Source organism: Tubulanus polymorphus, chromosome 2 (genome assembly GCF_964204645.1).
Source record: "Tubulanus polymorphus chromosome 2, tnTubPoly1.2, whole genome shotgun sequence".
Taxonomy (NCBI): Eukaryota; Metazoa; Nemertea; class Palaeonemertea; order Tubulaniformes; family Tubulanidae; genus Tubulanus; species Tubulanus polymorphus.
In genome coordinates, this window is record NC_134026.1 from 24,217,561 (window position 1) to 24,239,214 (window position 21,654).

Sequence of the window (21,654 nt, forward strand, 5' to 3'; positions counted from 1 at the left end):
TAAACAACGGAAGAAGGATCAGCGTCGGTATTCGATGTAATAATAATTTAAGCTATTCTCTTATATCTCTAATTATAGATTTTAAAAAATAACAAGTTTTGAACTTATTTAGAAAATATTTTGATATCTGGTAAATGAAAAGTTCTAGAATTGCTGTCACACGTCAGTAATACGCAGTAGTGATGACGTCATCGACATATGCGCACTAAAGGACACAGACCGGCGAAGTTGTGCAGTTTTTCAGTGTAGAGCTGCTACATTTTACAACTCACCTTTGAAAACATACACACATTTCTCTCCAGAATGGCTGAAGGATCCGCGTATGTATAATTGACTGTTTTCATATTACTTAGATGGTTTCCTGGCTTGAATAATGGTGGTATATGAGTGGCTAAATGAAAAATAGTTTTTGTTTTGTTTCAATTTCACTTTGTCACGCATCTTGCGGCGACACCTGGTGGTGACATTTGTACTATTCACCCCTGTACTTTTAAGTCCACCTTTTAATAATTTTTCTTAAAGAGATAGGTTGAATGTGAGTTATAATTTAGGCCTAAGGTACTTTAGCAACAATTGGTCTCCCCCAATCAATGAAAACCTGCAAAATTCTGATTGGTGGCAAGTCGTATTTCATAGCGTTTTCCTGTTCCAAAAAAAAGGTCTCTGAAACCTTTTCAGTTTTATTTGATTGTTCTGCTTTTTTTTCAATGAAGCCATCAAGAAGAACTGGCTACAGCCATCTTGCGAAAGAAAGAAAAACCTAACAGACTGATCGTAGAAGAGTCGATCAATGATGACAATTCTGTTGTTTCACTTTCCCAGGTTAGTATTGAATTTTATTTGGACAAATGTATTGATCCTCATAGAATGGTTCTAAGAGTAACTTTCTGTTAGCTCTTGGTGGCACGAATTGTCACTACTGGATGTACACAGCCAATATTTTGTATGATATTTTGTCATAAAAAAGGAAATATGGAAAGTTTCAGCTGTAAGCCCTTTGGGAGTACTGGGAGAAAATGAGCAAAATTTCAATGAACTTTCCCCCATTCTGATTATCGATGCTTGACCTTGTTTTATTGATGATGATGCCCCTGGGAGAGCATTTCAGAATCCAAGTTCAGTATTTAAAGCATAAACATGCTAGTGAGTCATGGGGAAACCTATTACCATGAGGATCAGAATCTGATATACATTGTAGCAAAAATACGATTGTAGGCCTAATGGGATCCCCCTTTGATTATTATCATCAAAGTTGAACCTGATTTCTACAGTGGTATTGATTTCATCTTTATGCGCCTTCTGACTGAAAAATGATTATAATTTAATGTCTCTTTAGGCGAAAATGGAAGAGCTGCAGTTGTTCCGTGGAGATACTGTTCAACTGAAGGGAAAACGGAGACGAGATACGATATGCATCGTCCTATCGGACGATACTGTTCATGACGAAAAGATCCGCTTGAACCGCTGCATCAGAAGCAATCTCCGTGTACGCCTGGGTGATGTTGTCAGGTAAGGATCCATTTTGGAAATTGAATTAGTGCCAGGCTCGATCAGATGTCCTGCCCAAAATCAACTATTAAAGGAGTAGGTGCTGATTTGAATGTGAGAGTTTGCAGTGAAAATCCTCTGTGTTAAGTGAGTGTGATTTATTATGATAAATACCTCGTTTTGATTTCAGTATTGTAGCATGCCCTGATGTGAAGTATGGTAAGCGGATTCATGTTTTACCTCTTGATGATACCGTTGAAGGTTTAACCGGGTGAGAGATTAATCATGGATTTCAATCTGTTCAGTTTTCTATATGATTGACTGTTATTGGTACTAATTGTTCTAGCTCGTTTTTGTTCTTAGAAACCTATTCGACGTATACTTGAAACCATATTTCTTGGAGGCTTACCGACCAATGAGGAAGGGTGATATTTTCATCGTGCGCGGAGGAATGAGGGCGGTAGAATTTAAAGTTATTGAAACCGATCCGAGTCCGTTTTGTATCGTAGCGCCCGATACGGTTATTCATTGTGAAGGAGAACCGGTAAAACGGGAAGAAGAGGAAGAAGCGTTGAATGAGGTCGGATACGATGATATCGGTGGCTGTCGCAAACAACTGGCACAAATCAAGGAGATGGTCGAGCTGCCTCTTCGACATCCACAGTTATTCAAGGCCATTGGTGTTAAGGTATGAATTGTGAAATTATTGACAGCTTCGATCTTGTTAAAGTTATCATTAATTACATTTCTTTTATTTTATAACGTTTTAGCCACCCAGAGGTATATTGCTTTATGGTCCGCCCGGTACTGGTAAGACTTTGATTGCAAGAGCTGTGGCCAATGAAACTGGTTCATTTTTCTTCCTCATCAATGGTAAGTAGTATCGTTCTTCAATGCTGATATGTAAGGTGCTTGTGTACTGCCGTTTTTACCTAATGTTTTGATTTCTTGTTTTAAGGACCTGAGATCATGAGCAAATTGGCTGGTGAATCAGAAAGCAATCTCAGAAAAGCCTTTGAAGAAGCTGAGAAAAATGCCCCTGCTATCATCTTCATAGATGAATTGGATGCAATCGCACCGAAAAGGGAAAAAGTAGGAAAAATACTTTATTGGTTATTATTTGGCTCGAAACAGATGATTTCAATGAGTTTTATGTTAACTTTTATGAAAAATTTTCACAGACTCATGGCGAAGTGGAAAGACGTATTGTATCACAATTACTTACTCTCATGGACGGATTAAAACAACGATCACATGTAATAGTTATGGCTGCTACAAACAGACCTAACAGCATTGATGGTGCGCTGAGACGTTTCGGTCGTTTTGACAGAGAGGTTGACATCGGAATCCCGGACGCTACTGGTCGATTAGAGATTCTGCGCATTCACACGAAAAATATGAAGCTGTCGGATGATGTCGAGTTGGAACAGGTATTTTTACTCTAATGAAATTTTGGTCAAGTGGAACTTTCTCATGTGAAGATCTTAGATTAGACGTGATGTTTTTGTTCGACAGATCGCTGCTGAAACTCATGGTCATGTCGGTTCTGATTTGGCCGCGTTGTGTTCGGAAGCCGCCTTGCAACAAATCCGAGGTAAAATGGACCTCATTGATTTGGAAGATGAAACTATCGACGCCGAAGTATTGGACTCATTGGCCGTTACGCAAGAAGATTTCCGATGGGCCCTCAGTAAAAGCAACCCGAGCGCCCTGCGTGAAACTGCAGTCGAAGTACCCTCAGTCACATGGCAAGACATCGGTGGATTGGAAAGCGTCAAAAAAGAATTACAAGAATTGGTGCAGGTCAGTAATTGAAAAAAAAAATGTAAATCGTTTTACTTCCCAAAAAAGTCATTAAATGAATTCGATGTTGTGCTGTTTTCAGTACCCTGTTGAACATCCAGACAAATTCCTCAAGTTTGGTATGACACCAAGCAAAGGTGTGCTGTTCTATGGTCCTCCCGGTTGCGGTAAAACATTGTTGGCTAAGGCTATTGCCAATGAATGTCAGGCAAATTTCATTTCGATCAAAGGCCCTGAACTGTTAACTATGTGGTTTGGTGAGTCAGAAGCGAATGTCAGAGATATTTTTGACAAGGTTAGTCATTTTACGACAAAGATGATTTCAATGGTTTATATCAAAGATAGAGTTTACTAGTTCCAATTCCAATTGTATTTTCAGGCCAGATCTGCAGCCCCTTGTGTTTTGTTCTTTGATGAATTGGATTCGATTGCGAAATCCCGTGGTGGAAATTTGGGTGATGGTGGTAAGTTTGTGAACCAAAAAGAATGATCTCTGAATACCTCCTGTGAATTGACTATTAAGATTGTCGTTGATTAATCAGGTGGTGCAGCTGATCGTGTGATCAATCAGCTCCTAACTGAAATGGATGGTATGAGCTCGAAGAAGAACGTTTTCATTATTGGTGCAACAAACAGGTACAGTGCTGTGAATTTGATGTAAAAAATCATATTTCTGTGACCAATCCTTACTAACCTACGGTATGTGCTTTTTGCAGACCTGACATCATAGATCCAGCCATCTTGAGACCTGGACGTTTGGATCAATTGATCTACATCCCACTGCCTGATGAGAAATCACGCGTCTCAATTCTAAAGGCTAATCTCAGAAAGTCGCCTGTAGCAAAGGTATGATGATTTATTTACTGCTATAGGATAGATTCCTATATTGCTATCTAGTTTGTTTTTAATGGCAGATAACCTGTTATCTTGTTTATAATCATCAATATTTTTTGAATGACATTAAATTTTAGGATGTGGATACAGATTTTTTGGCGAAGAGTACAGCGGGATTCAGTGGTGCAGATTTGACAGAGATCTGTCAACGAGCGTGTAAATTGGCGATTCGCGAAGCCATCGAAGAGGACATCAAACGCGAAAGTGAAAAAGATGCCGACGATGACATGGAAACTGAAGATCCAGTTCCGGAGATTTCTCGCGAACACTTCGAAGAAGCGATGAAATTCGCCAGACGGTCAGTAACGGACAACGATATCAGGAAATATGAAATGTTCGCCCAAACATTACAGCAAAGCCGAGGATTTGGTGGCAATTTTAGGTAAGCCACTACTGAACAAGAGTTTGATTCTGATTTGCCAGGTATTTGCTTGAGAGTGAAAATTAACGAATTGATTGTTTTGATTAGTTTTAGATTCCCCGATCAAGGCAGTGCCGGACAAGGTGGTAGCAGCCAGGGTGGTGCTGATAGTGGTAATCTTTATCCGGATGATGGAGACGATGATGATCTTTACAGTTAAATCACATCAGATACGATTCATTCATTCATGAGTTTAACATCCTTCGATGAATTGCCGAACGTACGACATGTAAAGAACACTCTTAGATGATGAAAGTGTTTCCAACGCAGTTCATTTCATTCCAACACTAGTTTGACATTTCGACTTACAAATCTTAACTTTGCGTTGTTTAAATTCACATGAAATATATAATCAACCAAATCTGAAGAATTTTTCGTGTATTGTATAGTTCCGTAGTTGCGGATATTTTGTAATATATGAAGCGTAATTTTATTGAAGAAATATGTAATTTATATATAAACACAATAGCTGGCACTCGGTATTGACGAAACTTGTTGTATTATCATCGAATAATTCAAATTTGAAGCATAGTTTTCAAAAAAAAGTCAAGTACCGGTATATCTTCAAACAAAAAAAAACTACATGTATCATTAGCGTAGTATTTTCATTGCATTTTAAGATCCCAGGATTGTATTGATGTGCTAATGAATTTGTGTTTATCTGTGTGTGTAAGGTATACTGGAAATTTGGATATCAAAGTACATGTATCATGCATTCCACTGTTTGATAAACCCCTTTCGCCTAAATTGCCTTGAAAATCCGTGGCAGAGATAACTATATTCATCCAACAATGCTAATGTTCTCTTCTGGACAGATTAAATTTTCAGCCGAATTTCAGGAATTTTGCCGTTGAATGTCAAGTACATCACCTTATCCTGTGAACAATATTTAATTGCGTATGGCTATTAATTTTTTCCAATGAAGAACAATGATATTTTGTTTTGTACTGTATTTGGTTACAATTTCCCGGTCTGTGTTTACTGAAGAAACTAACCTTACTTGGGTTTGGGAAAAATGTGATGTTACCACAATAAACGGGGAATATACTTCTCAATTAATTGTGTTGTTGTTCCAAGGTCTTTCTATTCAAGAGGATAAATGTTGTTGCTGCTGCTGCCAAGATCAAACTGGGAATTAATGAGGATACACTGCTGACTAATACATAGGATATACTACTGCGAAAGGTTAATGACTGCTCGATACCAAACTTCATCATTTTGTATCCGAATACCTGCACTTCATCGGATTTGCAGATGAAAGATATTTACCCGGTACCAAAATCCCAATAATTTTTAACTACAATGTGTACTGGTAAATATTTTTGTTTACTTTGTAAAATATTATTGACATTAGGTATGTACATAAAAAATTTGCAACAATGGATTCTGCTATCCTTCAGTCTAATAAAGACCAACTTGCAGCCAGTTTGATAGGATAGCACCTTAGATTGCGAACAAGAGAGACATTAATCTTGAAATTCATTCTCTTGAGTTTCATCCGTCACGCAATGAGTTAATCTTAAAATACAAGTCCTTTTGATACGGTCGTTGAAGAGGATGTGCGAGTAACTGAGCAATATGGTCGTAAACCCTCGTAAGATTCTTTGCCACCTCAAAGATATACGATCGTTCCTTAGTGTCCAGATCACAGAGGAAGTTGAATACTTCCTACAATGAATGAAATACACCATACTTATTAGCATTAAAAGTGCACTTTTGATCAGAACCGGAGAAGATTCAATGAGTATTTTACCTCGCATTTGTTGTCATCACTAGCAGGCTCGTGAACGTAAAATGCGTCGATAAAGAAATACGGAGATGAATTCAACAGTTTAAAACCCTGGAAGATCAATTAACAGTACATCATGATTATTATTTAAAACCTCATGTAATTTAAAACCTGATTTAATATATCTGATTGATATAATTTTGGAAACCAATACTCACCTCGTCATTCAGGATAGAAGGGACACAATGAGACCTTCCATAAAACAAAATAGCTCTAGCTGTAAACGGTGGTGGAACTGCAGTTGGGTCATTCACTACAGGCAACACCACATGATTTGATCTGTTCGGTTGAAAAAACAGAATCGTGGAATTACCAGTATGATCAAATCAATCGAATGCTGCATGGATTTGGACGAGATAAACTTACATCACTTCGAACAAAGATCCGATATCAAAACTGTCACACTGGAATGATTTCGGGCTTAAATCATCGAGGAAATTGACGACTTCTTTCGGATCTTTGGTGAAATCCTTTACCTGAAAGACAATATAAAACGCTCAGAGAATAGAAACAGTTTGATAGTTAGACTGTTTGGTTCTAGTGAAAAACTCTACTAACCCATACAGCATCACCATGTAAAGCAATTAATGCGTATTCGTGATTTCTGTTTATCTGGCTTTTAGTCTGAAGATATATACCAAGAGCTCTCTTAATCAGCTTCATCGGAGAAAACTTATCCCTAAAATGAACACATCATTTTTATTCAACATCTATATCATACGGACTATGCGGTGAACTAGAAAAATGATATATATATATATATATATTTACCCTGCACGGGACTTGAATAATAAACTTTCCATTTCAGAAGACAGATCAAGGCAAATAATCTGAAAGGTTAAGAGTTCATGAATGTTGGTGTAAGACAAGGATGGTAAGGGCAGTAAACAGTTGTTGTTGTACCAGAGCGGAGGTAGTCTAATACCTATTACTTAGTACCTATTAGAACCGGTAACAACGACTGGTATTCAGACTAGAGCATCTTTTCCTGGAAGAAAGTGAAATCAGAACAGAAACCCCGATGAAAAAGGGGCATATTGACTTACAATTTTTTCAGGGCAATTAACCCGAGGAAATTTGATGCTGGGAGTGTCGATAAGGTTTGTTGCGTATTCATCTTGTTGACCTAATGATGGCGATGCTGCAGCAGCTGAAGAAGAAATGGAGTAACGCCGGGTCATTTCGGGTCTTCTTTTTTCATTTTTCCTCGTATTCTCATTAACTAAATCACTGCTAGTGCTAGATTGTGATTGTGAAGGGGACACTTCGGTTACGCATTGATCGTCGATGATGGCATATTCATTGAGCACCTCTTGTGATGGTGGTACGGGTTGACTTTCCGTAGAATTGTCAAAAGTATCATCGCTGTCGTCCGCCATCTTGTCAACACTACTCGCAGGTTCCGGCCTAGCAGTTGGAATAATCCGAATATAGATGGCGTTGTTATCCAATGGATGAGATATCTATTTTCTGTGAATTTTAACGTATTTTGTGGTATTTTAGGTAAATCTATCAACCGATTTATTTCAATACACCGATACAGTATCATATAAGGCATATAGTTTATCACAATCAAAGATTTCGTCCAAAAAAGTAATTGATTAACTGAAATCTTGTAGTTTTAAATGACAATCTTTTAGTCAAAGTCGGTCAGGTTAGTTTTGACTTGTGTGTGGAGGCATTAGGGATAGGGAGCATAAAAGCTAGCCTTACCCTTACTCTCATTCATTCCAGCTGTTAACCTTCGTTATTACGTCACGATTCCGTTTAAGATGACACTCGTTTACTTATGATGATTTCCAGTGTGAGATATTTAATTTAATCAAGCTAGTTATGCACGATACAAACGAAGAAACCTGTTTAATACGACAATTTCACTTTTGCCCCAAGATTCATATTAATGAGGTTTCTCTGTGTTTTTTTTTTAGCGAATCCATCATTGGTGTTAGCTAATCGAGCTTTTGGGAAATATTTCCGATCTTGAAACTAAATGAAAAACTTTATATTCCCACAACACAAGTCATACAGTCTGGTGAATACCCAGACGATGACTTTCAGGTTCTGCTACTACCGAACAACGGCTTGATATTTAACTACCATCATATGACTAGTCCAGTAGACCAACCATCATCATTACCTTAAGTGCTCTACCTAGTTACACTACGTCTACCATTCAGAGACACCCTTACCCTAGTTTAGTACAACTCCGATCATCCATTCAAGCCCAATGATTAAAGTAAGTTAACTCCTTTTCAGAGAGCTGAATCATAAACATGCCTGATGCTGATAATACAGGCAATGCACAGCCTGAGGCTACTGCAAATAACAATAATGGACCGCAGCAACAGCAGCAGCAAAGACAACAGCAGCAGGCTAATCCTTTATTGAATGTTCGTGATCGACTATTTGAAGCACTTTTCTACCGAATTGCATTGACTTATGCGCGAGCTATCCCTCCTCCTATACGCAAAGCATTGGAATATATAGTTTTGGCTAAGGTAAACATATCTATACTTTACTGTTACTAATGGTTTGGAATCTGTAGAATCTTATATTGTACAATTTTATTTCAGGCTATAATTGTGTTTCTTGTACTTGCCTATATTCACATGGTATTCGCACGTGCACCTATGAATTGTTTGCAACACGTCGAAAAATCGTGGCCCCGCGATGGCATTCTTCGAGTCGAGATTATAAAAAATGCCTCAAAAGACTACACGATTTATAACTCGTACGAGAAGGAATATAAAGGTTTCGAGCCGTCTACGTTGTGGAACATGTCTACTGATGACGATGGGACTGCAGCTGATGCTGGCGAAGATGGATCCATTGATGAAAAGTTAGGAATTATGCCAAAAGAACCAACAGAAGAGGGAGGTCAGATGTTTGAAAACCGCAATAAGACTGGCAACTTTGCCGATGGGATGGTACGCAATGACCTCCCAAAAGCTCTGGTGGAAAATTATGAAAATGATTCCAAAGAGATCAACTTGACAAATTCGTCTCTTCAATATGATGGTGTAGAAGAGAAACCTCTTAAGAATATTCAACCATTTCGTGAGACAATCTCAGAATTCGAAATGCTTACGAAAGCAGGTTTGTTTGTTTCAATAAACTTAATATATGAGAAAATGAATCTCGTCTCATCAGCGGTTCTCTATATATTGTAATGTTATTTCAGTTTGGCCTGAAGAGAAGTATATAGTTGAGTATTCATTGGAATATGGTTTTCTGCGACTTTCTCCAAAAACGAGACAAAGATTGAATATCACTGTCATGTTAGTGACATTAGGTATGATTACATGTTACCATAAAAACTACACAGAGTTCACTTAGATTTTTGCTGTAATCGAATTGAATTCGTCTTATAAATCATTTGATTTTCTCATTCCAGATCCATTGGCGAATGAGTGTTTTGGAGACAGTTTCAGTCGCTTTATATTGGATGAGTTTTTGGGTTATGATGATATACTAATGGCTAGCGTGAAGCATCTTGCTGAGAATGAAGACAATAAAGGTAAATCATATGATGAGAAAATATAATTTATCATCAGAATTCCCATTGATTCATAAGCTGACTCACTCTGGGTATTCTTCTTTTTAGGGTTTTTGCGGAATGTAGTAACTGGTGAACACTATCGTTTTGTCAGTATGTGGATGACGAGGACATCATATGTGCCAGCGGCTCTGATAATGTTTATTTTTGTAAGTACTTTTTTTTTAGTCGTCTGCTGATTGTAAAGTGATTTAGCATCATAAACCCAATCATATACCCGGTACACAGATACTTAACTGCGTTGCAAAACTTTGAATGAAAACCTCTGCAAATTTCAGACTTTATCCGTATCAATGTTGCTCAGATATTCACACCATCAGATTTTCATGTTCATTGGTGAGTAGTTCAGTATATTTCTGTTTTATATCGCAATAATCAGACACTCATTTTGAATTGATTATTTGTTCCATTTTCAGTTGATTTGTTACAAATGTTAGAAATGAATGTTACTATTGCTTTCCCTGCTGCTCCGCTGTTGACTGTTATATTGGCTCTCGTTGGTATGTATTATCTTCAGCACATTAATCATTGATCGTAGTTCCATACCTTCCAGCTTCATCTATACGTTTCAAATTCTAAATCCTTTCAGGAATGGAGGCAATAATGTCAGAATTTTTCAACGATACGACTACAGCGTTCTATATTATTCTGATTGTTTGGGTGGCTGATCAGTACGACGCTATCTGCTGTCATACAGTTATCAGTAAACGTCACTGGCTGAGGTAAGTATCGATAAAGATCAGACTGGAACAATAATATCTTTAAAATTCTAGTGAAGTTATTGCATGTAAATTCATTGTTCTTTCAGGTTCTTCTATCTCTACCATTACGCCTTCTACGCGTATCATTATCGGTTCAACGGACAGTACAGCGGGTTAGCACTGCTGACATCGTGGCTTTTTATTCAACACTCGATGATTTACTTTTTCCACAATTATGAGTTACCGGCATTGTTACGTCAGATGCAGATAAACCAGTTACTCGTCGGAACAACCGATCAAGGTAACAACAACGGACAAGCAGCTGAAGGGGCGACGGGGAACGTTGCTCCGAACGGAACAGTGCCACCCGCTGGCGGAAATGCTACAAATGAAAATACTGGTGAAAATGATAATTCAGCGAATAGCGATCAGCCTGCGGAGTCTCAACCAAACGCAGCCGTGAATCAACGACCTCAAATACGCATTGGTCCACTCGGTAATATCAGAGTTTACGCGAATATAGCAAATGCTGCCAATCAAATCGGGGTTCAGCGTCTCATTAATGCTAGTCTGCAAAATTTCTTATCAACGCGGCAACAAAACCCGCCTGCCGCGCCCGTCGTGGGTAACAACACTGACATTGCTTCAACGAGTAGTAGTGATACCGATGGTGTACCGGATATAACTCCTAATAACGAGGAGACATCACTTAATAACGAATCCAGTATTAATGACAATAGTGCTGAAACAATACTTACAGACACTCACAACGAGGATAGTGATAACAAAGATGATACTAATGTACGTCATCGGCACGTAGGGGATACGTTACCTCCAGGAAGTGTCGTTACCAATGAAACATAATTGAATTAATTTAGGTTAAGTTATCAGAATTTATGAATTCTAAATGTGATAGCATGATTTTTTTTTGTTAATCCGTGCCTGATATGGTGATTGCGAAAGTGTGTAAATATTGAGATAGAAGTTTGTAACATATTGAACTATGGTATCTGATCGAGTTTCCTTTTTGAGTTTCATGCTAATGATATGTAAATGCGTATTGAACTGTGAACTGTTCATATAAAGGAAATTGTGAAGGTAACGATGTGAATTCTGCTTGTATGGTAATTTGCGACTTACTAATCTGGATTCATATCTATTGAAGAAGAGTTTTTCATAGATATATCTACTATTTATTGTAATTATTGGTCTTGGGTGAAGAATTGTTGAGTGTATAAGGTAAACCATTGGCAGCAGGGAAGAAGGTCTGAAATAAAGCAAATTTTGTCTATGTTATCACTTGTTATTTGAAATGATAGTAACATTGATAGCGCGGATAGTATTTATGAGACATCCTGCTATACCTAATAACTCAAGAAATGATATTGTAATCTATATGTAAGCTTGAAGCAAAAAATGTAGTTGAGAATTTCAGTTTTATTTTGCATTTGTTACAATTTAGACAATTCACATGTCATTGTGACATTCATTTTGTATCTGTTAATCTGTAAATAATGTATAGCCAGTGTAACGTGTATTGATTTTAAATTGAATAGATTTTCAATATTTTATTCTAAATTATTAGCGATTAATTTCTTGAGACCTAAGAGAAAACTCTGCCTCACGAAAAATTAATGCTAAATGTCTTGAGTAATGACTCTTAAGAGCAATTTTAATCAAGCTGTACATCAACCCAGGTGTGGTTTTGGAGGGATTTGTGTCAATGGAAAATGATTTGTTGTGTTTTCTTGCCATATATAGATTTTGTGGTAATGAATAAGTTAAGAAATATATCGCTATTGTCTATGGAAAAATGCAAATTGTCTTACAGTCTTTTCTTTCGTTTTGCTGTGTACTGTATCGACGTATATTGTAGAGGGCAGCACTAGTTGAGCCGGTTCGACTCGAAAAATATCTTTGCCATCATTAAAACCTTTCTGTAGCTGTTTATCCTGCTTTGACAATAACGCAATGGATTGCGATAAAACCGGAAAGGTACAAAAATCTTAAATATAAGTAGCTCAATGCCTGTCCATCCAGATTGTGCGAATGATGCCATCGAATTTCCATGGACATGACAGGATACAGTATGGTGCAGAACTATAGAAGAAGTGTGCAACCAGGAAAACATACGTCACAATTTTCGTTTCTTGTCCTGATACATCATAATATCTATTTCAATATGAGCTGTTGAGTAGGTTTACCTGTATCTAATTCCTTATCCCTATTCTTCCTTACACTTGTGGTAAGCGAACGAACACCAATTGTAACCAGAAAATGTATTACGGGTTACCCTGTTTTAGGACGGCTAGGTACTTCACTAAAAAAAATCTTTTTTGTCTGGGATCGATTTTTGGGGATATTTCTCTTAATTTTTTGAAGACAGTTTGAATAAATCATTGGTTTGATAATCATTTAGCCGTGTATTGAAGGATTGGCATTCTCAAACTGCACAGTTTCATTGGTGTTAAGACCAAATTGTGGTATGTGTTCGACAGATTAAGCAAAATGTCCCAAAAAATCGATCTCAGACGAAAGTGAATGGCTTTAGGTAGGCCCGGATATTACAGCAGTGCTGATAGCAGATTGCTCCTCCTCGTGAATAATGACTAGATTAGTCTGACATTTAAGACTCACATTTAAGTTGTTTTTCCCATTCTAGGTATTTCCCCCATTGAAAAATGATACCCTTCTCAAAGCTGCTCGGGGTGAAAAGGTTAAACATGTACCAGTTTGGGTGATGAGGCAAGCCGGACGGTACTTACCAGGTACAGTTGTAGTATACTTTATTTCAAATGAATGTTTAAAAATATTTTTTGACTGCAAGTTTAGTATGGAAACTTTAATATTTCAGAATTCAAGGAGTTGAGAAGCAAGCACTCTTTCATAGAAATGTGCCATACACCAGAACTTGCTTGTGAAGTCACATTACAGGTGAAATCTTATATCCTTCAATACAACTTCATGAAAAGTCTAAGATCATAACTCAATGAATCTTATATTTTTAGCCACTCAGGAGATTTCCACTGGATGGTGCTATCATATTTTCAGACATTCTTGTTGTCAATAAAGCATTAGGTGTCGACTTTGAACTTATACCAGAGAAAGTAAGTTTTTTTGTATTCAAAAGTTTTGATTAATTCATATTGCATAATAAATGAATGAATTATGAATATTCTAGGGTATTCATGTACCAAATCCACTAAAATCACCAGAGGACATTAGTCGTTTAAAAACTGATATTGACATCAAGAAAGAATTGTCATATGTTTTTGATGCCATAACCTTGACTAGACATAAACTTGAAGGCAAGGTTCCACTTCTAGGATTCTGCGGTGCACCGGTATGTTTCCCTAATTTCATGTATTTTAAAATAAACACATTTGGCAAAAGCTTACTTACAGCAAATTATTCCATTTCATCTATTCTAGTGGACACTTATGACATATATGGTTGAATCAGATAGCTCCCCTGGGAAAGAATTGGTGAAAAAATGGTTGTACGAGTATCCAGAGGCTAGTCATAAACTATTGCATATTATAGCTAATGTACTGGTGGATTATCTAACTGAACAAGTGTTGGCTGGAGCTCAGGTATGCAGTAGGAAAAAATTTTCTGTATTCTTTTGTTTCAATCATCTTTGCTCATATATATGTACCATGTATTTTTGCAGATGTTGCAAGTGTTTGAATCGCATGCTGGTTGTTTGGGGACAAACTTATTCAACAAATTCTCACTACCATACGTAACTGACATAGCAAAACGCGTAAAAGAAAACCTACAAGCTAAAAATATACAACCAGTGCCCATGGTAATTTATTACTCGATAACAATATTTTGTCTTTCTAATGCAGCTTTTATTGTCATTTTTTGAAAAATTGTAATGTTTCTGTACATAGGTTATTTTTGCTAATGGAGGACACTATGCAATTGAGGATTTAGCTCATTCAAGTTATGATGTGATTGGATTAGACTGGACTGTTAAACCCAAAAATGCAAGGTAATTTCCATCCCAGTGCTTTGAATATTGTGTAGTGTAATATTGAAAATGTCTCTTAATCATCGAAAATATTTGTATCGAATTTGAGTTTGAATATTATTTTGTGTTTTGATTTCAGGAGGTTAGCTGGAACTAGTGTTTCTCTTCAAGGCAATCTGGACCCATCTGCATTATTTGCCCCTAAGGTAAGAGGACCTAAAAAGAAATTGAGGTGAGGTGATGCATATAGACTATTGGTAATATCGTTGTTGTATTTTTTGTAGGAAGAAATTTCGAGATTGGTTAAAGAGATGTTAGATAAGTTCGGTAAAGATCGTTATATCGCAAATCTTGGTCACGGTATATCTCGATACACAGATCCAGAACATATGGCTGCATTCGTGGAGGCTATTCATCAATATTCCACTGACTCTGATGATGAGTGATGCAGTGTTCCTACAGAGACTGCTTCTGATTTCAGTTAATAAACCACTTGTCTTGGTTGATGATTCCTATTTCCTGCGACTTGAATGCAAATTCAAAACCCCATGTCAAATATTTAGTTCACTCTGTTACATAGTTTCCTGCGAACAAACGTGTGGTTTAGTGAGAGTACCTGCATCATGTGTCCCTAAACATGTCTTTGATAATATTGATTTACACTTGAAACATTTTAATCTAGTCCAATAGCTATGATATTGATATACAGATATACAAATGTAATAAAGCTTTATGAATTTTTTGTAAGTTGTCGCAACTTATACAGTGAAATTTTTTCCATGAAACTAACATATTTGAATCTCTTTCGTTGGTTGTTTTTTTCTTTGTGTGTATGAAGATTTTCTGAATGCTGTACAAGTACCGGTATTTTATAAGAATCAGATAATGTTCAATACAGTATTATGAAATATTGTTGCCTTAAATGAAGTGAAAATAATGTACTAGATTCTATGGTAATGAAATGATTATCCTTTGAAAATACGGTTGGACCGTAGTTGTTTTAAATCCTTTTTATTTGAAAACAATGCGAGTGTTACTGGATTTTCTACCAAGGCTAGAGATTACTGGATGCTCCGCTGGAACCAATAAAGAAAATGATACGAAGACACCATTTGAGAATTGACTACGAATGTAATAGTTTTGCATTTATTACATGTGACATTCCAGAAACAAATGCGGAATTACAAAATTCTAGAACTAGCTGAACAAAATGATATCTTTTGTTTACATCCTCATTTCTACCATCAGAGACTCGTCGCTTTTTACTGACATGGTCAGAATTATTCTCTGCGTTCGAGTCATAATTCTGTACGTCCATCCACTGGCAAATCAGTATTTGCATACACTTAGGAAAAAGTTCAGAAACAATATCTTCTGGTGGTGGCAAATTGTCTATGCAATCTATATGATTTACTTTGAAGGTATCGACTGCTTTTTCAACATTTTGTTTTAGTCCAGCAAATTTCTTGCCTAACCAATCGGCAATTGTACATAACATATAATCACAAGTGTCATATTCCGTGACACGGCAGCTGTCACAACTTAGATCATTGATGATTTTTAGATATTTTTCCAACAAATTATTGATCAATGAAAAAATACAGAAATTGCAGGTCGGCGTTGTATGTGAATTGTCTGAAGAAATCAACACCTGACAAAGTGTTCTAAAATTGTTAATTTCTCCACAAACATCGAAAACTGGAAATTCTGTTATCACAAAATTCTGGTGATCTGTATGAGGATTACTTTGACTGGCAGTACAATCTGCTTGATATTCCCCTGTCCTTGTATCGTTGTAATATTCATAAACTTGTGAATGAAACCGCATTTGCATGTAATGAGGAAGAGGTGCATCATCGCAAAATTGAAGCCACAAATCCTGAAATAAAGTGAAAATTGCCAAACTTAGATAAAAAATCGTAAAAAACGATTTAATGCAGATACGAGTATTTTCATTTCAGAGTACTCACCTTCAAGTGAACTAAACATAGTTTTTTCATCTCTTTAGTATGTCTTTCAAAAACTAGACTAAATAATCCGCTGACAGAGTAGAACCATAGTGGAGTTAATGCATTCTTGATGCCTGCCACTTGAACATTCTTGAAGTCTATTCTTGTAGCCTCACCACGTTTACAAAAACTCTGATTAACCCTTGACTGGTGCTTTTGAGCAACAGGACCTCCCTGAAATATATCCGCGCCAAGGAATAAAGGGATCTGAAATAAAAAGTTAGTAGTTATAAAACCATTAGGGTTTATATGGGGTTTGAACCACCATTGCGTCAAAAGGGATAATAATTACATCCGCGATCAACATTGTAGTCATAAGAATCTGCGCACCGATGAAATTTTGGCCCTGTCTCCAACAATAACATCAAAATCTTATCCATTATATGATTAGAAAATAGTAAATTAGTTACCCCATCGTTTGACATAAAACACTCTTCATTTATGACATTAACATTGATGTAACGAAGCACAACTTCGCCAATTTTCATATTTTTTACATATATGTCGGCCATCTTGCTCCACAATACATCCAATTATCCGCGTTTTAGTCGTACCTGGACTTCTTCGTAATGGCTGAGTGCGATATTTTCGGTGATGCCTCTTTATTTGGGGAATTTGAACGCGAAAGAACTGCCAATGGCTCTCCGGCTTACGACCAACCCCAAGAAAGCAATCCACTTGAGCGAAATGAATCAATATCTGACCCCAGCAAACCTCCCCCAGAATTTTTTATCGGGTGTTCAGATGATTCGGAACCCGAGAATTCCGCCGCCGGCGGGACTTGTCTGGAGGAAAAGCCTACAGGTTCTGAAAATGAGAAAGAAAAGGATGCTTTGAAATCCGAAATAATATCGTTGAAGCAAAAGATATCGGTTTTAGAATCACAAAATATCCTTTTAAATTTCCGTGCAGTGTTAAATTTTGATTATTGTTGCTGTTAGTAAAAACAAAAGCAGGTTGAAGACCCAAAATAAACAATTGTTTTGAGGTATCTTTCTCAAGTCAGTATTCAGAATTATCCTTAACCATGTTTACAGCTACGAATGATGAAAATAGCTAGACTTACAGAAGTTCCGGCGTTAGTATTAAGTGTCCCTAGAAATGTCATTTTTCAATTCACATCTTAGGGTCTACTTCTTAGGACTAATAATTTCAACTATTTTGATTTTAATTTTTTTCAGGAATTTAGTTTTAACCGAAGAGTGTCCTGCATTTACTGTAAATTTTTTAAATAACCGACTGGCGAGGTTTGTTTTGCCAAAATCTTTTTTTGGGAAATTTGGTTTTTAAATTGACTGATTGAAATGACACGTTTACTCGCTTTCCCTTTACAGGAAATACAAAGCCAAAATTGAGAACTTCATCAGCCATTTGATATCTGAAGATGATGACGCTGAGAAAATGCCTTCTTTAAATATTCGAGTATGTTTGTACTAAGCGCAGGCTTAGGCTAAAAATGAATTAGGCCTATACCTTGTTTCTCCTAATCGGCCGGGTCATTTGGTAAACCGCAAGGAAATTTGTAATCTCATTGCTATTACTGTGGGGGTATTACTGTGTTGTTGTTAGCTTGATAATGAAAAAAGTGTACATGGTAGATAGGTGGCCAGCCGGGTAAACTTTTTTTAAGCTCGGCAGAAAGTAGAAACAAGGTATAAATCTTTTAGCCTTGGTTTGGCCTCCCAATAGGCAGCACTTTGCATAACTAATAAAATGTTATAAGATTGTCTTTCTATTTCTAGTCTCATTACCTGTGTTTAGCTGATGATTCATCTTTAGAAAAGATTGATAAAGATAAGGTTGATGAATTGAAAGAATCTTATACTGTAAGTTCTATATGGAATATTATGACTATTTTCATGAAGCCCGGTCCCTGAAATCTATATGTTTGTATGTTTTTCAGGCTATCAGTAGTTGTCAATATTATCAAATGTTTATCGCGGATAGTCTTGGTTGGCCTTTAGTCGGTGGTAATCCTTCATTGACCGATAGCTGGGAAATTCCTTCGTATCCTTATATCAAAATATGAAGGCTAAAAATGATTGGTACCTTATTTCTCATTTCTGCTAAGCTTAAAAGTTAAATAACAGGCCCTGAAGTTATAGAAATGAGCTGATTAAAAGTTTTATTGCAGTTTATTTATGTGACCACGCCGAATATGAGAAAAAGGTATCAATTTCTTTTCGGCCTTATAATTTTGTTTTCTCATCAATCGACGTTCAATGATGTTTATATGTTCATGAGTGATTTTTCCTGATGTTTCTGTAGCTATGAACAGATCTATTTAAAATCACTACCGTATAACAAAGAGGAGGATGAAGAAGAAACAAGACCACAAAAAAGAAGGTACTTCCATTTTTTTCTGCTTATCCGGACAAGATTTGGCCCCAATTGAAGTTTAGCTCTAGACAAATTGGAATTTGTTTTCGCTGATAAATGAATTACTCGCTTACTTCAGTTGAAACCTTACACACACTTCAGTTCTTTCTATTCAATTCAGGGATAAAGGTCCATCTTGTTTCAACTGTGGAGGTTGTCACACGATGAGAGAATGCACAGAGAAGAAAGACCCAGCAAGAATACAACAGAATCGACAAGAATTCATGGATAAATTCTCCCCTGCTACTATAAGTGGTCGTAGTGGCCGGGATCCGAGGTTTGTACAGTAATGTTTGTACCAATGAATTTAAGTTTTTAATGATTTCTATTATTCAATATTGATACTTTTCAGATATCATGGTACAGATCCTAGGTTTAACAAATTCAAGCCTGGCGTGATTAGGTAATGATTAAGATTGCTGGGTGCTGAGGAGAATTTCAGGAAAATATGATTAACAACTGTATTACCGTAAATCTTATTTTCAGCGATGATCTAAGGAAAGCTCTGTGTTTAAGAGAAGATGAACTGCCTCCGTATATCTATCAGATGCGTGTTTATGGTTATCCACCCGGGCATCTACAAGCTGCTGAGATTTCACATTCCAGTTTCACTATGTTTGATAAGCATGGCAGAGGTAAAATTTGTTCATTTGTCTTAAAAACTAAATATATTATCGTTGCATTGCAGTACAAATATTTTACGGTTGAGTATGCCGCCATTAATGCCACACCAACAGAAACACATGTTACGAGAGATGATGGGTGAATCTATGTTTAAGACTATCTAAAGCAATTTATTTTATTTATTATTAGAAACAAATAAAGAAGGTGAAGCTTTAGAGGATGGAGAGGTTGATTCTGATCGATATGGAGATTGTAAGTAGATTTCAGTTTATTTAGATGTGTATTGCATTTTCACATGCAACGCATTCTATGGATTGCTTGTTATTTCAGTGGCATTCGATTTGAATGCAATTATTGAATATCCTGGTTTTAACACAACAGTTCCTGATGGGTTTGTTGATGTAAGTTGATTACTGGTGTAATACGTTCGAATATTATCTTACACTTTGTTTTATGAAACTTAATTTACGAATATTGACATATCATGACTTGTGTTGATTTTAGGACTCCAGTCGGTTGAGTATGCCGCCATTAATGCCACACCAACAGAAACACATGTTACGAGAGATGATGGGTGAATCTATGTTTAAGACTATCGATAAACCATCGCGGAAACGGAAAGCTAGTGTTCTGTTAGACAGAGATGAACAAGACATGGACTTAGAAGATGATTCAGGTAATTTAATTGTTGATATAAAAGATTATCAGCATTTCAATGAGATCGATAGTGATTTCCCGCTATGCTGCCCTACAACTAGTGCACTACTTTCAGGTGATCCTCAAGACACGGAGGCAAAGAAACCAGTTCACACACAAATCAGTCGAATTATCGATTCATCCAGCGCTTCATCGTCGCCTGGTTCAACACCAAAGAGGGCCCAATCATTTTCTCTCGACGAACTCGAACAACAAAAACTACAACTTTTGTCACAACTCGCTAACGAAGAAGTCAGTGCAGCCGAAACAGACCCATCTATCGATGAAGATGGTGTGGTCTCCGCGCCATCGGGAGCATCGACGCCAACTCGAATGAAATCTCAAGATCAGCACTTATTTTCACCTTTTGAAACACCTACTGCAATGACTTTGTCGCGTAGTGAGTCAATCGGATTAGAACTAGGAACACCAGTTATTGAGGAATGCAATCAAACTATCAAACTTCCTTCACCCGAAAAATGGTCAAAGGATATAACTGAACATATCCCGTATGAAAATTTACCCGAGGCAACAGGAATGTATCAGAAAATGAGAGGTGTTATTAGAAATGTGCGTAAACAAACAAAGCCAGATAAATCATGATTTATTGATACTTAATGAGGTGATATTTGCTTTCATTTCGTTGTTTAATCAGCATTCTGGCTTCAAGGATATAGCTTACCCCGGTAGAAACTAATACGACAATTCTTAAAATCCTCTAGTTGGAATGACTTTTACCGGTAGTTGGAACAACACTGATACAAGTGCATTTATAATTAATTCAAGTATGATGGGAGCTATTCTATTATTACTTCGTTTGGTTTCTTTTTCTTTGAAATGGGAATAATACAAAAATTCATCTTGTTCAGATTCACACCAGATATTTTTGTTATGTCCATGCATTTTTTTCACACTGACTAAACAGTGTCTACACATGTATCAGATAATGCAGTTTTTAGATAACCTGCATATCAAGAAACTTCAACGGTCATGGATGACTCGTGGTGCTCACATAAATGTAATTGTATATATTTTTGTCAGTTTACGAATAAAAACCTTTGTAATCGAATGGTCAGTTTTCCAGTGATTTAATTCTCTCAGAAATATCTTTAAAGGTCAACCTTAAGAAAATTAAGAGAAAATGGAAAGAATTCAGAAAATGTGATATGGTTTTTGAAGAAAAGGCCAATCGTGAATGCTAGTCTGGCCTCCATGTATCGATATTCTAGGGAACAGTTCTCTATTTGATGTTGTTTCTGATAACTAATATTAAGCTCCATCTCGTGTAACAGGATAATCTGGTACATATCCATGA

At 36.7% G+C, this 21,654-nt stretch overlaps 6 protein-coding genes across 7 annotated transcripts; 4 read left to right on the top strand and 2 right to left on the bottom strand.

Annotated features, from left to right (window-relative positions):
- The first annotated feature begins 162 nt into the window (after positions 1-162).
- LOC141899907 (transitional endoplasmic reticulum ATPase) lies at positions 163-5,652 on the top strand. Its single transcript, XM_074786519.1, has 15 exons — positions 163-320; positions 714-822; positions 1,337-1,509; positions 1,679-1,759; positions 1,852-2,176; positions 2,259-2,361; positions 2,447-2,580; positions 2,670-2,918; positions 3,004-3,291; positions 3,374-3,586; positions 3,671-3,755; positions 3,834-3,927; positions 4,008-4,137; positions 4,263-4,567; positions 4,655-5,652. The coding sequence occupies exons 1-15, from the start codon at positions 304-306 to the stop codon at positions 4,764-4,766; spliced, it is 2,418 nt and encodes an 805-aa protein (XP_074642620.1). The 5' UTR covers positions 163-303; the 3' UTR covers positions 4,767-5,652.
- A 303-nt stretch (positions 5,653-5,955) lies between these two features.
- On the bottom strand, positions 5,956-7,775 carry LOC141899804 (BRISC and BRCA1-A complex member 1-like). 2 transcript variants are annotated; one of them, XM_074786340.1, is made up of 8 exons: positions 7,706-7,771; positions 7,442-7,545; positions 7,167-7,225; positions 6,954-7,074; positions 6,762-6,871; positions 6,554-6,674; positions 6,360-6,446; positions 5,956-6,274 (listed from the first exon to the last, which is right to left on the bottom strand). In XM_074786340.1, the coding sequence occupies exons 3-8, from the start codon at positions 7,196-7,198 to the stop codon at positions 6,101-6,103; spliced, it is 645 nt and encodes a 214-aa protein (XP_074642441.1). In that variant the 5' UTR covers positions 7,199-7,225; positions 7,442-7,545; positions 7,706-7,771; the 3' UTR covers positions 5,956-6,100. The 2 variants fall into 2 exon arrangements, with proteins under 2 accessions (XP_074642441.1, XP_074642440.1); XM_074786339.1 differs by having other exon boundaries at positions 7,442-7,775.
- Positions 7,776-7,823: 48 nt separating this feature from the next.
- Positions 7,824-12,465, top strand: LOC141898731 (membralin-like). Its single transcript, XM_074784801.1, has 10 exons — positions 7,824-7,898; positions 8,652-8,893; positions 8,969-9,491; positions 9,577-9,687; positions 9,790-9,912; positions 10,000-10,100; positions 10,230-10,287; positions 10,368-10,451; positions 10,541-10,673; positions 10,760-12,465. The coding sequence occupies exons 2-10, from the start codon at positions 8,669-8,671 to the stop codon at positions 11,514-11,516; spliced, it is 2,115 nt and encodes a 704-aa protein (XP_074640902.1). The 5' UTR covers positions 7,824-7,898; positions 8,652-8,668; the 3' UTR covers positions 11,517-12,465.
- Positions 12,466-12,531: 66 nt separating this feature from the next.
- Positions 12,532-15,584, top strand: LOC141899303 (uroporphyrinogen decarboxylase-like). The gene is made up of 10 exons (XM_074785524.1): positions 12,532-12,647; positions 13,315-13,420; positions 13,507-13,586; positions 13,661-13,759; positions 13,834-13,995; positions 14,084-14,245; positions 14,326-14,463; positions 14,552-14,652; positions 14,771-14,837; positions 14,916-15,584. The coding sequence occupies exons 1-10, from the start codon at positions 12,624-12,626 to the stop codon at positions 15,075-15,077; spliced, it is 1,101 nt and encodes a 366-aa protein (XP_074641625.1). The 5' UTR covers positions 12,532-12,623; the 3' UTR covers positions 15,078-15,584.
- A 112-nt stretch (positions 15,585-15,696) lies between these two features.
- Positions 15,697-17,152, bottom strand: LOC141900401 (uncharacterized). The gene is made up of 3 exons (XM_074787282.1): positions 17,051-17,152; positions 16,602-16,847; positions 15,697-16,510 (listed from the first exon to the last, which is right to left on the bottom strand). The coding sequence occupies exons 1-3, from the start codon at positions 17,150-17,152 to the stop codon at positions 15,755-15,757; spliced, it is 1,104 nt and encodes a 367-aa protein (XP_074643383.1). The 3' UTR covers positions 15,697-15,754.
- A 53-nt stretch (positions 17,153-17,205) lies between these two features.
- Positions 17,206-21,394, top strand: LOC141899302 (zinc finger CCHC domain-containing protein 8-like). The gene is made up of 14 exons (XM_074785523.1): positions 17,206-17,528; positions 17,676-17,718; positions 17,822-17,887; positions 17,975-18,062; positions 18,383-18,466; positions 18,544-18,647; positions 18,909-18,986; positions 19,141-19,296; positions 19,372-19,422; positions 19,506-19,654; positions 19,833-19,895; positions 19,974-20,044; positions 20,148-20,319; positions 20,416-21,394. The coding sequence occupies exons 1-14, from the start codon at positions 17,210-17,212 to the stop codon at positions 20,940-20,942; spliced, it is 1,971 nt and encodes a 656-aa protein (XP_074641624.1). The 5' UTR covers positions 17,206-17,209; the 3' UTR covers positions 20,943-21,394.
- The last annotated feature ends 260 nt before the right edge of the window (positions 21,395-21,654 follow it).